Below are 13,316 nucleotides of genomic sequence, written 5' to 3'. Positions count from 1 at the left end.
TTGCTACTTGATACTATTTAGCGTAGTAAACATTATAATGTCTCTCTAACATGTACAGATTATTCTATTCATATTTTATCGTTCCTGAATGCCCTGACAAATGAAAAAGCTCTCTGTTGAAACCTACCAAACCATATTATCAATTTGTAGTCATGTTTTTAAATCTGAGATAGTTAAATCCATCCAAGGCCTTTTAGAGGGCAGCTGTATCTCAGCGTGACTGGATCATGTTGTGTCTGTCTCCAAAACACATAGCTTGTGTTCAATGATCTGCAGGAGGGGAGCAAATTCAGGCTATAAATATAGAAAATCAAAATATGAAAACCCTGGACGGTTTGTTTTCCTTTAGACAGTTGTGATAATAAAAGGTCTGGTTCTGTCCAAAAAAGGTGGAGACTTGAGGTGTTTGGGGAGCAAACAGCAGTGTGCCCTCTTCTGTTTTGTGAGCTTCATTTACAGCATTACAAAGACCAAAACGGCCAAGAATTTACAGGCTATTCAAAGTCTGTGTTTTCATTCTCGCTCATCGCAGCCTAAACCAAACCACAACGTGCACCATGGGAGAGTTGTGGAGCAGGGGGCGGAGAAGGGGGCGTTTCTTTCACAGAAATACAAATTTCCTGTACTTACAATACCTAGAAGTTGATACTAAAATATCACATTTGCAAACATTGTAGATAGTTGTGCAATATGAAGTAAATATTGCAGATATCACTGGCTAAATGGTACTTTGTATGAACTTGGCCGCACTAAAACTCTCTTTCCACTCTTTCCTCTCTCTCTCTGATTTAGGTCAGTCAGGGAAATGTCCCAGGCATTGAGAGTGCGTACTTGGCCATGGACACTGAAGAGGGGGTGGAGGTGGTGTGGAACGAAGTGCAGTTTTCAGACAAGAAGGTTTTCAAGTCCTTTGAGGTAGGACCATGCTTGTTTTCCAACATCAGTATTCTGGGAGGGATACTTGGCATGCTACACCACAAACATCTGTGATATGTTACTGTATTGTAGCGTCATCATTCTGGAATGGTGGTACAGTGACAGACAAAATGCTTGAAATGTAAAACCAAGTGTGTATGTACTTTGTGTTGTGCAGGAGCGGATACGAGAGATGTTTGAGAACCTTATGCAGGTTGAGCATACGAACATCGTAAAATTTCACAAGTACTGGCTGGACATGACAGAGAGCAGAGCGAGGGTGAGTCTAAAAAACACACCTGATGAAAACAAACGCTTCTGTGAACTTTGCCCTGAATTCAGACATTCACGTTTTCTTTCTATCCGTGCCACACAGGTGATTTTTATCACTGAATATATGTCATCTGGAAGTCTCAAGCAGTTTTTGAAGAAGACAAAGAAAAACCACAAAACTATGAATGTGAAGGTGAGACGTTTCATCGAACATTGAAAGTGAAAACCCTTCATGCAGAAAAGCTGGAGGACTACACCACCTTCTGGCAGAAATATGACAAACACTTAACACACTGGTACTTTCTGTGTGTGTCTCAGGCATGGAAGCGTTGGTGCACACAGATACTTTCTGCACTCAGGTAGGACACTGAGAATTCAATATTATCTCAGAAAATCATCTGCAAATATGCTGTGAAAGCTGAAGTGTGTAGGTAAACTAAAAATATTTTCCCAGCTTAATATACAGAGACAGTTATATGTAGTATATGTAGGTTGATTTGTACAAAAGTGTAAACACTGCGGCTCTGTGGCTCTCAAAACATTGCTTGTTTGTTTGAGCATCTTGACCATTCTAGCATAGCAACACTGACTCAACCAATGGTGCCAGTTTGGGGGCGGGGCTGTCTGTTTGTTTGGCCAATGGCAGAGTAGGGGAGTGTTTGAGGAAAAAAGTTTCATGGTGCTAGAAGTTACACACTTCAGCTTTTAAACCAGTTCAATTTATTAATTATAATTTGTCTCTATATAATTGTACTTTTTTATTTTATTATAAATGTTTTGTTTTTTTCTTCAAATTTTTTAAACATTCAATGTTTTGCAACTTTATATATAACATTTACATTTAATTATATTTACAATAAAATTATAATGAGAGAAAAAGATGAATGTATAAAAGGTTCATTTGAATAGAAAAAATTATTTATAATGTTTTAAACATGTATTTTTTTTATCAGTGTGGGTAATTTGTGGGTACTGACATTTATCCTTTCGTTCTTTAGTTACTTACATTCATGTGATCCGCCCATTATCCACGGTAACCTGACCTGTGATACCATCTTTATTCAGCACAACGGCCTCATTAAGATCGGCTCAGGTTTGACAGTAGTCTTTTACCTTTCATTAAAAGGGTTAGTTCACCCAAAAATGATAATTCTGTCACCATTTACTCACCCTCATGTCGTTCCAAACCCGTAAGACTTTTATTCATCTTCATAACACAAATGAAGATTTTTTTTCTTTTTGATGAAACCTTAGAGCTTTCTGTACTCTCCATTGACAGCTACGCAACTACCACTTTGATGCTTCAAAAAGTTTATAAAGGGACCGTGAAACTAATCCATAGGAACTGAGCGGTTTAGTCCAATTTTTTTGAAGACACACGGTCGCTTTATATGATGAACAGATTTAATTTAGGCTTACGGGTTTAGAACGACATGATTAATGACATAATTTTCATTGTAGGGTGAACTATCTATCCCTTTGAGCTTTGATACTTTTGATCCTCTCTAACATAGAATCTCTAACATAGATGTTTATGTCTCTTCTTTCTTTCACAGTTTGGCACAGGCTGTTTGTAAATGGTGAGTCCACTCTGAGCTCCATATGCCATGTGCACAGGAATGTGGTTATCTCGTCAGAAAGAAAACACAGGCCATACTTAGACTGTTTCTTTTCCTTCCTTCCTTAAACAATGCTTTGCGTATATTGGCCCAAAATCCTGGCAGTTGTGTAATGTACTGTAACTTTTCTTGTCAGCTTTGACAATCTAAGACATAAAGAAAGAAAATAAGACCCACATCCCCCTTCATAGTATTTATTTTGGACTCTAGCCCATTTGCTAGACATTTTATCCATGTATGTTTGCTGGCTAAAATTCTTCCATCCATATAATGTTATAAATAGTTTAATTTTAATGTTGTGTCCCCTGTTCCCTTAGTATTTGCTGAGGCGATTCATGGGAATGTGCATCAACATCGAGATGAAATGCGGAACGAGCATTTTTTTGCTCCAGAGTATGGAAGTAAGTATCTGATGCCTTTACCATTTTTACACCTTTTGCAATCTGGAAAAAAAAAAATTAATCTTGGAAATGTTTTTTTTTTTTTTTTTTAACAAAGAAAAGTTGTTTTGCTTATAATTTGTAATCAAGAAATCTACATTAATATATACTATTTCTTCTTCTCCAGTTGCTGAAGATGACTATGCCATCGATATATTTTCATTTGGTATATGTGGCTTGGAGGTCTGAAAATTTAAATAATAAATATAAAAATAAAATAAAATAATACTATTTTAATCAACACTGAATTATGACCTTTAATGTTGTATTCCACTTTCTCCTTTTAGATGGCAGTATTGGAAATCCAGGCCAATGGAGACGCTGCAGTTTCGAAAGAGGCCGTTGATCATGCTGGACAGTCACTTGAGGACCCTCTCATGAGGGTAAAAGACTTTAAGCCCATATTTATAACTAAAACAGATCTCCTTAATTCTTTTTGTTTAATTGAATGCCTTTATCTCTTCACACTGACAGGAATTTATCCAGTCGTGTGTACGCACAGAAGCCAAGTCGAGACCCACGGCTCATGACCTGCTGTTCCACAGAGTGTTATTTGAGGTCCACTCCTTAAAACTGCTTGCTGCGCATTGCTTTATCAATAACCAGTGTAAGTGGAACATGTAAAAAACACTGTTGTTCATGCCTTCCTGAAACCATACAGTAATAATGCTTTAATTTTGATCTCAGAAATGACAGAAACGTTATGAATGGCTCAATCATCCAAAAGGGAATTGTTGTTCCATTCCTCTTTGGTTTAAGTCTTAAACTTTATTTTTATTTTTTCCAGATCTGCTTCCTGAGAATTGTGTAGAAGAGAAGACCAAATCTTTTGACCCTAATGGTATCATGGCAGAGATTAATCATCGTGACCGACCTGGAGTCCATCTAAAGTGAGTTTCTCAAACAAAATGTGAAGTGTCTGGTTCTCTTCGGTGATTGTTTCCCACGTTTAGACATTTTTCCCAATATTTTTTTTTTATATATATATTTTTTTAAGGTATTCTCACGTCTCACCTCTGGAACTGGACAAATTTCTTGAGGATGTGAAGTGAGTCATGGAGAAGATCAGCTGATCCTTGATTTAGACTGTGTTTGTTTCCATGCTTGTGGATTTGAAACCTTTCCTCTTCTGCATGAACAGAAATGGCATATATCCCCTGATGAACTTTGCTTCCCACCGGCCACATCCTATCCCCCGCGCTCTTTCTTTGTCGCAGGAACAGATGGAGACTGTGAAGACCCCAACCCCAGAACCACAGGAGACTGAAACCAGAAAGGTTAGAAGAAGGTTTATGTTAGAAGCAGTGTTGGGAGCAACTAACCACAAGTAGTGATGCTATGCCTCATACGAAGCTTTAGGAAGTCTGAATATGTTAGTGAATCAGTTCATTTGTGTAAAAAAAAATCACTTAACAGATTTACAGTTCATTTTAAATGTTGTGTTGAATTTTTTGAAGTAAAATATTAGCCAACAAATGTTTGGATACCTAATGGGAAGTGTGTCCAGTTATGACACTGATGAGCAAGGGTCAATTTGAAAAAGCTGACATTTGTTTAAACATTTCCCAGAAATGGTGACCAATGCATCTCATCCATGTACAAACAGTATTTTTTTGTTACTTTCTATTTGTTATTAGTAATACTGTCCTCTTAAAAACCTGGTGTGTTTGGCTTGTTTTCGTACAGGTTGTACAGATCCAATGTAATCTGGAAGCAAATGAGGAAGGCACAAGGAGTCATGTGAGTTTGAATTTTTTTGGGGGGGTTGTAGTTTTACTTGGCTTCTGTAAATATTGTGCATAATCTATCCTTTCTTTCTCTGTAGCTCTCTCTCTTTTTAAAGATGGATGACAGACTTCACCGTCAGCTTAGCTGTGATGTTTTGCCATGTAAGTAATCATCACATTCAAATGTGTTCTTGGTGCATTTTTTTTCTTTTCTAAAATTGTTTAGGCAAGTAATTATTGAAAAATTGAAAAATAAAAATGAGTGTGTGTATATATTTATTTTTTTATTTATTTATTTATATACAAATATATTATTATTATTATTATTATTTATTCTTTTTTTCCCCAAAGCTGACAGTTCCAAAGATTTGGCTAGTGAGTTGGTTCACCATGCTTTCATCAGTGAGGTAAGCATGAGTTCTTCTAACCATCAAGCTTTATTATTTATCTTAAGGCTGGAATACGCTTTTTGTTCAGATTTTTGCCTCGATTTGCAGTCGATATAAGTTGACAATAGTTTTGGGCAGTTGGAGTTGACAAATTTCACAGAAAATCACATAGTGTATGATGGGCACAGACTCAATCTTTTTAGCTTCAGATTATGATTCCATCCAGTTGGCAGATATCAAAACATGTTTGATATTTTGAGATGATTTTAGAACTCATATCATAGTGTATGACGATTAGCTACGGAAAACCGAAGCTGTCATCTGTCTACCAGTAATGATACAATACAAATACAATAACAATACAAAATTAACAAATTAACACAGAAAAAATTTACCTCAATAATTGACTCATCAGCACAGATAAAACTGGCCCACTCACCTCTAACTCTCATTGTATTTTGTACAGTCCATACTGACTGCACCTGCACACCTAAGAATGATCTAAACAATCTCAGGCAGTTGAGATTTGGTATATTTGCTCTACATGAGTGTATTGTATAAGAAGTAGGTAAAGTTGGATGCATTACATATCCAACTTTAAATATTTCGCCAATATAGTTTACATTTTGTGACAATATAAACAACCAGATTTGCGATATTTTGCTTTACGTATTTGTACTGTATATATGAGTCAAACTGGATATATGTTGGAGTTTTAAATGGAATTTGGAAGTTTGGAATTTGTGATGTGGTGATATGGAGGATTATGAAGCGTTTAAGGTTTTGTTTTAATTCATAACATATAGGTGTAGTGACAAGCCTAATTACTATGTAAAGATATGCATCACTGCCATGGTAAAAAAGAAGAAGATGCATATAAATGAAAAGGTTAAAATTTGGAACACACCACCCAAAACCCTATTTTTAGTCCCCTAGTGTGCAATTCAAAGGCATCTGTGGCAAGGAATTAAAAACATAGCTCATGTAGTTTTGCTTATTATGTGTGAATGTGATTGTCTGGTTTTTGTGTCCTGCAGGAAGACTGCGAGAAGTTGGCATGTGTTCTTGAGGATGTCTTATGTAAGCACTGGTCAGGGACGTCCACCTCCCCTACTGCCATGGCTGTGATGTACTAATGCCAGCTGGTCCTAGAATAGACAGACAGTGCTTGAAGACTGGGCCAGAGCTTGAGAAAAGAGAGAGCAAAAGACTGACTAGAGGGAAATAAGACCAAAAGTGCAACATTACATAATGAAGGTCATGACAAGATGGCTTGAGAATAAGCGATGGGCCTGGGGAGAAAGCTCGTCACACAGCATGGTACCTGCACAAACTCCAAAGAGCTCAAACTGTTTACTTTAATCTTGAAGTTTAAATTACTGATGTCATTTTACCATGACGAAGAAACACACCTCCATTACTTGCAGAGATTCTGCCTTCAGTGCCAGCATTTTGGGTTGTGAAATTTTTTTTTTTTTTTTAAGACGGATTAACTGATTTTTAAAAACATCTCTCCAAGACATCATGTCTATGGCATAATCCATCCTCATCTAGCAAAGGACAAAGTTTCACACAACCTGATGATTTTAGGTTGACAGAGCTTCGGGAACCTCTGAGAGGAGGCTAAGTGTCTAAGAAATATTTGCTGCTTCCCATCAGGCAATATGATTGGAGTACGTTTGTTCTAGACTTAAATGTATTATTTATTATTTTAAACAATTAATACACAGCCTTGGTATACATGTTTAAAAGGAAAATGTATCAATGTTTAATTCTACATTTCTATATTATCTTATTCTGTATGCTTTAACAGGCTGACTTTGAGCAAACGAATGTACGATACAATGGCAAGTGCTCTTGTTATAATTATATATTTTTTCCAACATTTTTTTCAACTTCATTTCTTGCTCTTAATGTGGAGTGATTTATACAGAGTTTAAAATGTCTCTGTTCTGAATTGCTTCCATGACACTATGGTGATCTCAGTAGCTTTTCTGATGCAGACGGTAATGAACTTTGCAAATATTTGTAAACCGTGGCAATAATGCTATCCTAGAATGGTATACTACCGTTTTAAAGTTTGGGGTCAGTGACATTTTTGTTATGAAAGAAATTAATAGTTATCTTCAGCAAGGATGCATTAAATTGATCAAAAATGATAGTAAAGACTTGCATTGTTACAAAAAAATCTATTTTGAAAAAAAAAATGCTGCTCTTTGGAACTTTCTATTCAATAATCCTGAAAAAGAAAATCAGTTTACACATAAATATCAAGAAGCACAACTGTTTTCAACAATGATAATAATACGAAATGTTACTTGAGCACCAAATAAGAAATCTTGAGCATTCAGCTTTGCCATAACAGGAATAAATGATGTTTTAAAATGTATAACAATAATATTGCTCAATATTACTGTTTTTACTCTAGCTTTGATCAAATAAATGCAGCCTAAGTGAAGTTCGATCTGATATTTCCTAGTTTTTAATCAATAAAGCAGAATAGCACTTCATCCAGATGACTTTTACCAAGAAAATAAACTGAATAGTACTCCAAATCCATTTACTTTTATTCATTTAGCAGACGCTTTTAACCAAAGCGACTGATACAAGCTCAAACAATAAATCATAAAAGCATTTTGAGTAGCTAATAATAGGTTCACTAACACAGGGGTCCTGTTCATAGCTAACAGTGTTATCATGGGATTTTTATTTGCCTTCTTAATGTGAATATGAGCTGATCTTAGGTCAGCTGACTGCTCAGAGGTGTTTAACATTTATCTGTTTCTTTGTCTCTTATATTGATTAATGCATTATGATAACATACAATAAACTGACCATTGACTGAAACAAAGGTTTGCTTTAATAAATCCCCCCGTTGGGTATGAAGGGCTGTTATTCTATTAGGCATTTACATATTACCACAGTATGTGTATATTTTATGTCATGTAAAATGAATTATACACTACTTTCTATGTATTCTACATGCAAATGAGAACTTGAACCATGTCAAAGCCAAATATGTACTGGGTGCTGTGATGGCAAGAATGGATACTACATTGCAAATACAACTTGTCCTGTATTTGATTGACACTTGCATATTCTGTGAAAACATCTATGTTGCCATGCCGTCCAGAGCAATAGTATCGATTTTAGGGATGCTTTCAGTACTGTGTTCTCCAATGACTTTGACTTCCCAATATCCCTTAAATATATATGCATGTCAGGAAAAGAATGCTTTGACAATTTTTCATTTTTGTTATATTGGCATGGAAGTATTGCAGCTTTAGAAAACCATTACAAGAGATTTATAATCTCTGTTTATTCTTGCAAATTCAAATGATTCAGATGTCATGAAAAAAGTCAACATCTTCCTAGTGTTATTATGAGACTCAAATTTCTTGCAATGTGATTCATTTGTATGTATATACGAGAGATATATGAATGTACAGTGAGCAGCTTTTAAAATGTACTCTTCCTAATTCCTGGTCTCCTTTCTCATCTGAATCAAATGCATTAACCAGACTTCTGTTTTGGGCAGTTTTATTTTATTTTTATTTTTTTTTGTGATGAAGTTGTATACTGTGACATGAAATACTATAACATTAAAATATATTATTAATACTTTAATATGACTGAATTTATTCATGTTTATACATAGAAAAGGTCTGATATATAATGAATGTAGATATTAACTGAAACATGTAATGGTGCTCTGAGGACAAGGGAATTTTCAGGTCAGGTACAGTCAAAACAAACTTAAGCCTTTTTTCAAGATTTACGCATTTCAATTAATAGTAAAATTCCATCAAATTGAATTGAATAATCCTTATATATTGTTCATATTATGAATTAAGAATTTCAAATGAGTTAAAAAATAGAGCTTAATAAAACATTTTGAAGAAATCATTTTGAATAAATGTATGAATACGAATCACATAAACTAAATGGTCCATTCACTTTTATACAAAATGTTTTATTAAGCTCTAGTTCTTTACTCATTTAAAATGTTTTTTTTTCTGTGTGTGTAGGGGCAAGTCAAGTCACGTGTTTTAACAGTTTTACATTTATACAATTAATTAATTAATTACAGAATGTTTTTTATGCATTTGATTTACGTTTTTGATGTTTAATGAATTTTGTTTTTCATAATTGTTTTACTGTTTCCGTGCTGAAAATCATAATAGGCTGCATAATGCCTGACAGTATATTTATTAATAATAATTGTTCACAATGTGTGTTATTTTTTTTCCCCTTGGTGATGGAAATATTTAATAGTTTTGTTGATTTTGTTCATTTTTATGTACGTGTCCACACAAAAATTACTTTTATAAAGCAGTTTTTGGGAACGTCTTATCAGTGGTGCCACATATTATTACAAGAAAACAGAAAAGTTATGTTTTATTGCGCTCTCGAATGTACAGTTATACTTTTTAAGCTCCGAGTAAGAGGCCAATCAAAGCCTGATCGGCCACACACTGCAGCTGCGCGCCTCTTACCTAATGCGCTCTCTAGATATCGCGAGATTTCGTAGTCTTCCTCGCGGTGTGGACGTTAGTGCTGGAAGGTGTGCTCAATGGCGGTGGCTGTTTCAGCGGTAAATGTAATATTTTGCTTATTTTCCCTCTTAATATAAACACAGTATTATTTCATGCGCATATAGTAATGTGTCCGGAAAGAGATTTAATTTAAAACAGCTAGATGCACAGGGGTATGGCTAACTAGCTTAGCGCACTGAGAGCGGGATTTTCTTCCCGGCCTGCTGCTGCGTGTCTCTTTTTAACCACAGTGATTATTTAATAATGATCGACTGACCATGTCATTTCTGACAGCTAGGATTTACTTAGAACGGTTGTTTTTGGCGGGTTATTACTAGTATAATAACCTAAACGCATGCGCTTACTCGCTCTCTGAAACGTTATATGAGCTAAAGCGTTAACCCGTTCACATTGTCCTCCATGAGCTGAATCAACTTCGCTGATGCACGCGTCAGTAGAAACGAAGCGCTCTGTTTCCGTGTTTTACACCGAGGTTTGGTTGCAGTTACAATTCGCTTTTGAAAAAAATTTGCATCACTGTCACGCATCTTATTGAATACAGTTTAACCCAACATTATATAAGGCCTCGTGCCTGGTCAGAACGTATGGGATACACATTCAGCATTTATTGAATTCTGCTCTTTTGGCTTCCTGGTCAGTGTGGTTACTTTATTTGTCAACGTTAGGTAATGTATACATGTATTGTAAATCAGTACAGTAGTGCATGTACAAGTAAATTTGTCTATCCACCTACTACAAGTCTCTTCTACAGACATCTCAAAGCCCATGCTATGAAGTAATTGGCATGTGGGCACAGTGTACATGAGTTTACTGAAACCTCTCTCTTTCCTTATAGACTCCGTTTTGAACAGTAAAAGCTCCCCCATATATAATCTCACAAGACACCCCAGCGGAGAGCAGGCGCTAGGTAAGGGGTCTATCCACTGCTCACCCCGAGACCACAATTAGCCTGTCATAAAAGGGGTTTGCAAAGAACTTTAGATGTGTCCTATTTCTTTTTTTAATTATTGCATATATTTGATCAACAAAAGGTTGCATTAGGCATCCTGTAGGCTACTTCCTTAATATATTGTTTAAATGACACCAGTATGTGTGTAAAACGTATCAGCGTTAAGGGTAAATAGTTTATTTGCATAGTCATTACAACAAAAACACTTTCACTATCTTGTTGTTCATTGTCAATCAATCCCGTTGTACCATCTTGGTAGCAGACATCCTGTAATTTTTGTATGAATACGAGCAGTGTTCGTGTTTTTTGCACTAATATTCATGCATTGGGATATTTTGTTTTCAGCCTATTAAAGGAATAGTTAAGCTAAAAATGAAAATTATTTGCTTATGTTGTTCCAAATCTATATGACTTTATTCGTTCAGCAGGAGAAACTGAAGATCGGCCTGGTTGCCCTTTTCCATACAACTGTAGTGGACTGGCTTTCAAGCTTCAAAAAGGACATGAAGTAGTCCATGTATCTCGAATCTTATATTTTAAACCTTCTGATGCCAAAACAAACAAATTGAATTCATTAGTGAAAATGTTGACATCTGCCATTACTCTAGAAAATAACATGGGTTTGGAACAACGTGAGTAAAGGCTCGTTCACACCAATAATGATAACTATAGCGACCAACGAATGATGATGTTCTGTTTAAGTGTACGCTGCAGTTATTTCATCTAATGCTTTAAATGCTGGAGCTCATTACATTGGCTGGGATCTGATTGATCATTCATCAGATGGGAAAAAAGTGTTTCCAAAGATATTGTTTCACTGTGTTATCGTTGTAACTGTGGTGTGGACTTCCTTGTTCTAATGGAATTAGAACGATTAGTAAAACTTCTTAGTTATCATTTTTGGTGTGAGGGGTTTTAAATGACAAGTTTCATTTTTGGGTGAACTGTCCTATTAAGAATCACTGCCACAAAACGTCTGTCTGCAAAATATGTTGCCGTAAGGTTTGTCACCAAGGTTTTTTGGTCCTTAACATTAGAGGCAACTCTTTTCCCCTGGATTTGGATGTCAGTGAACTCAAATTGTTGTCTTCCTACCAAGTTCTATTGTTCTAAGTAGGTTTGTGTTTTTCTTTTCCTTTTTTCTTTTTTGTCGTTTCTCTCCATGTGTCGTCTGTGCTGTAGAACATATCTCTTGGTTGTACTATATTTCCAAAGCCAATGGCAGAACTTTTTGGGTTCAAACCTCCTTAAGGGGGGACAGTGCACCACTCTGGAGTTCATTTGAGCAAAGGTACTTAAGTTTTCTCTTGTGTAGTTTTAAATAAGAGGGCTCAATTACTTTAGCATATGCACTCTAAGGTTATATGGTCTGATATAACCAGATAACAAAATCAAGTATTTGTTTCCACTGAGGGGAAAATTCACCATGTTCCCCTTACAATTTTGTGAGGATCCTGTAAATTGAATGTATACAGAAGGGTTTTATTTCAACAGTATTTTTGATAAGCCCTAGGCTAAACTGAAGGCTTCCAAAATGTAGAAAGCTATATGAACAAGCTCAAAATGATCTAGAATCATTTGAAATTTATGTAGATGTAGATTTCTTTCCAGCACTAGCCCTAACACTGATTTAAAAAAAAAAAAGCATTTATAAAGATCAAATAGTAAATTATTTGCATAATTCGTAATATTGTTCAAGAGAAGTATCCTGATGTATTATGACTAATACCATTTGAGTTTGCTCTTAAACTAGATGGTCTTAAAAGCTGTAAGGAAGTTGTCTAGTGTGAATGTACAGTTTCGCTGCAGCTCACATCAGGTCTGACAGATGCCTGTGCTCTGTGCAGGGAGGCGAGGCTCTGATGATGGAGAATGGACAGAGCACAGCCTCGAAGCTCGGCCTGCCGCCACTCACCGCTGAACAGCAGGAGGCGCTGCAGAAGGTGAGACTCCCCAAATACTTCTGCTGCACATTTGTAGTGAAATCAATGATTGTGTATAATTATTGAGGGTGGGATAGTGTATCAGACAGGGGCCATCATTTATATTTTTGTGATGTGACTTTTACATTGCGATCAGGTTGATCCGAGAGCAATTTAGGGTGTGCGCTTAAAGGGTTAGTTCACCCAAAAATGAAAATTCTGTCAGTAATTACTCACCCTCATGTTGGTCCAACCCCGTAAGACCTTCGTTCATCTTCGGAACACAAATTAAGATATTTTTGATTAAATCTGAGAGCTGTCTCACTCCTCCATAGGCTTCTAATGGCGCTTTTCCATTACCAGTACCAGCTCGACTCGACTCGACTCAGCTCAGCTCGGCTCGCTTTTCGCTCCGTTTTCCATTGCAGATAGTACCTCCACAATAGTACCTGGTCGTCATAGCGACGCCGCAGGAAACTGCCGTGACTTAATCTTTTACGCGAGACGCGCGAGACACACCCGCTAC

The 13,316-nt window shown here is 36.2% G+C and overlaps 2 protein-coding genes across 23 annotated transcripts in view; both read left to right on the top strand.

Moving 5' to 3' along the window:
* Window positions 1-8,990, top strand: part of nrbp2a (nuclear receptor binding protein 2a) — a 30,526-nt gene extending 21,536 nt beyond the window's left edge. For all 3 annotated transcript variants that reach the window (XM_082172681.1, XM_082172682.1, XM_082172683.1), the window contains 17 exons: window positions 793-915; window positions 1,094-1,195; window positions 1,292-1,381; window positions 1,507-1,547; window positions 2,187-2,281; window positions 2,745-2,768; window positions 3,125-3,208; window positions 3,375-3,430; window positions 3,535-3,630; window positions 3,722-3,854; window positions 4,035-4,137; window positions 4,245-4,295; window positions 4,389-4,524; window positions 4,934-4,987; window positions 5,073-5,136; window positions 5,326-5,381; window positions 6,401-8,990. In XM_082172681.1, coding sequence (XP_082028807.1) covers window positions 793-915; window positions 1,094-1,195; window positions 1,292-1,381; window positions 1,507-1,547; window positions 2,187-2,281; window positions 2,745-2,768; window positions 3,125-3,208; window positions 3,375-3,430; window positions 3,535-3,630; window positions 3,722-3,854; window positions 4,035-4,137; window positions 4,245-4,295; window positions 4,389-4,524; window positions 4,934-4,987; window positions 5,073-5,136; window positions 5,326-5,381; window positions 6,401-6,499 — 1,407 coding nt within the window. In that variant the 3' untranslated portion in view covers window positions 6,500-8,990. The remainder of the gene's footprint in view (window positions 1-792; window positions 916-1,093; window positions 1,196-1,291; window positions 1,382-1,506; window positions 1,548-2,186; window positions 2,282-2,744; window positions 2,769-3,124; window positions 3,209-3,374; window positions 3,431-3,534; window positions 3,631-3,721; window positions 3,855-4,034; window positions 4,138-4,244; window positions 4,296-4,388; window positions 4,525-4,933; window positions 4,988-5,072; window positions 5,137-5,325; window positions 5,382-6,400) is intronic.
* Window positions 8,991-9,821: 831 nt separating this feature from the next.
* puf60a (poly-U binding splicing factor a) overlaps window positions 9,822-13,316 on the top strand; it is a 43,445-nt gene continuing 39,950 nt past the window's right edge. For 9 of the 20 annotated variants that reach the window (XM_082172675.1, XM_082172677.1, XM_082172678.1 and 6 more), the window contains exons 1-2: window positions 9,874-9,963; window positions 12,716-12,811. In XM_082172675.1, the coding sequence (XP_082028801.1) occupies window positions 9,937-9,963; window positions 12,716-12,811 (123 nt within the window). In that variant the 5' untranslated portion in view covers window positions 9,874-9,936. The other 11 variants (XM_082172670.1, XM_082172668.1, XM_082172669.1 and 8 more) reach the window with 8 other exon arrangements.

Source organism: Leuciscus leuciscus, assembly GCF_965113295.1.
Source record: "Leuciscus leuciscus genome assembly, chromosome: 6".
In the NCBI taxonomy this organism is placed as follows: Eukaryota; Metazoa; Chordata; class Actinopteri; order Cypriniformes; family Leuciscidae; genus Leuciscus; species Leuciscus leuciscus.
This window is presented reverse-complemented; position numbering and strand designations above follow the sequence as displayed.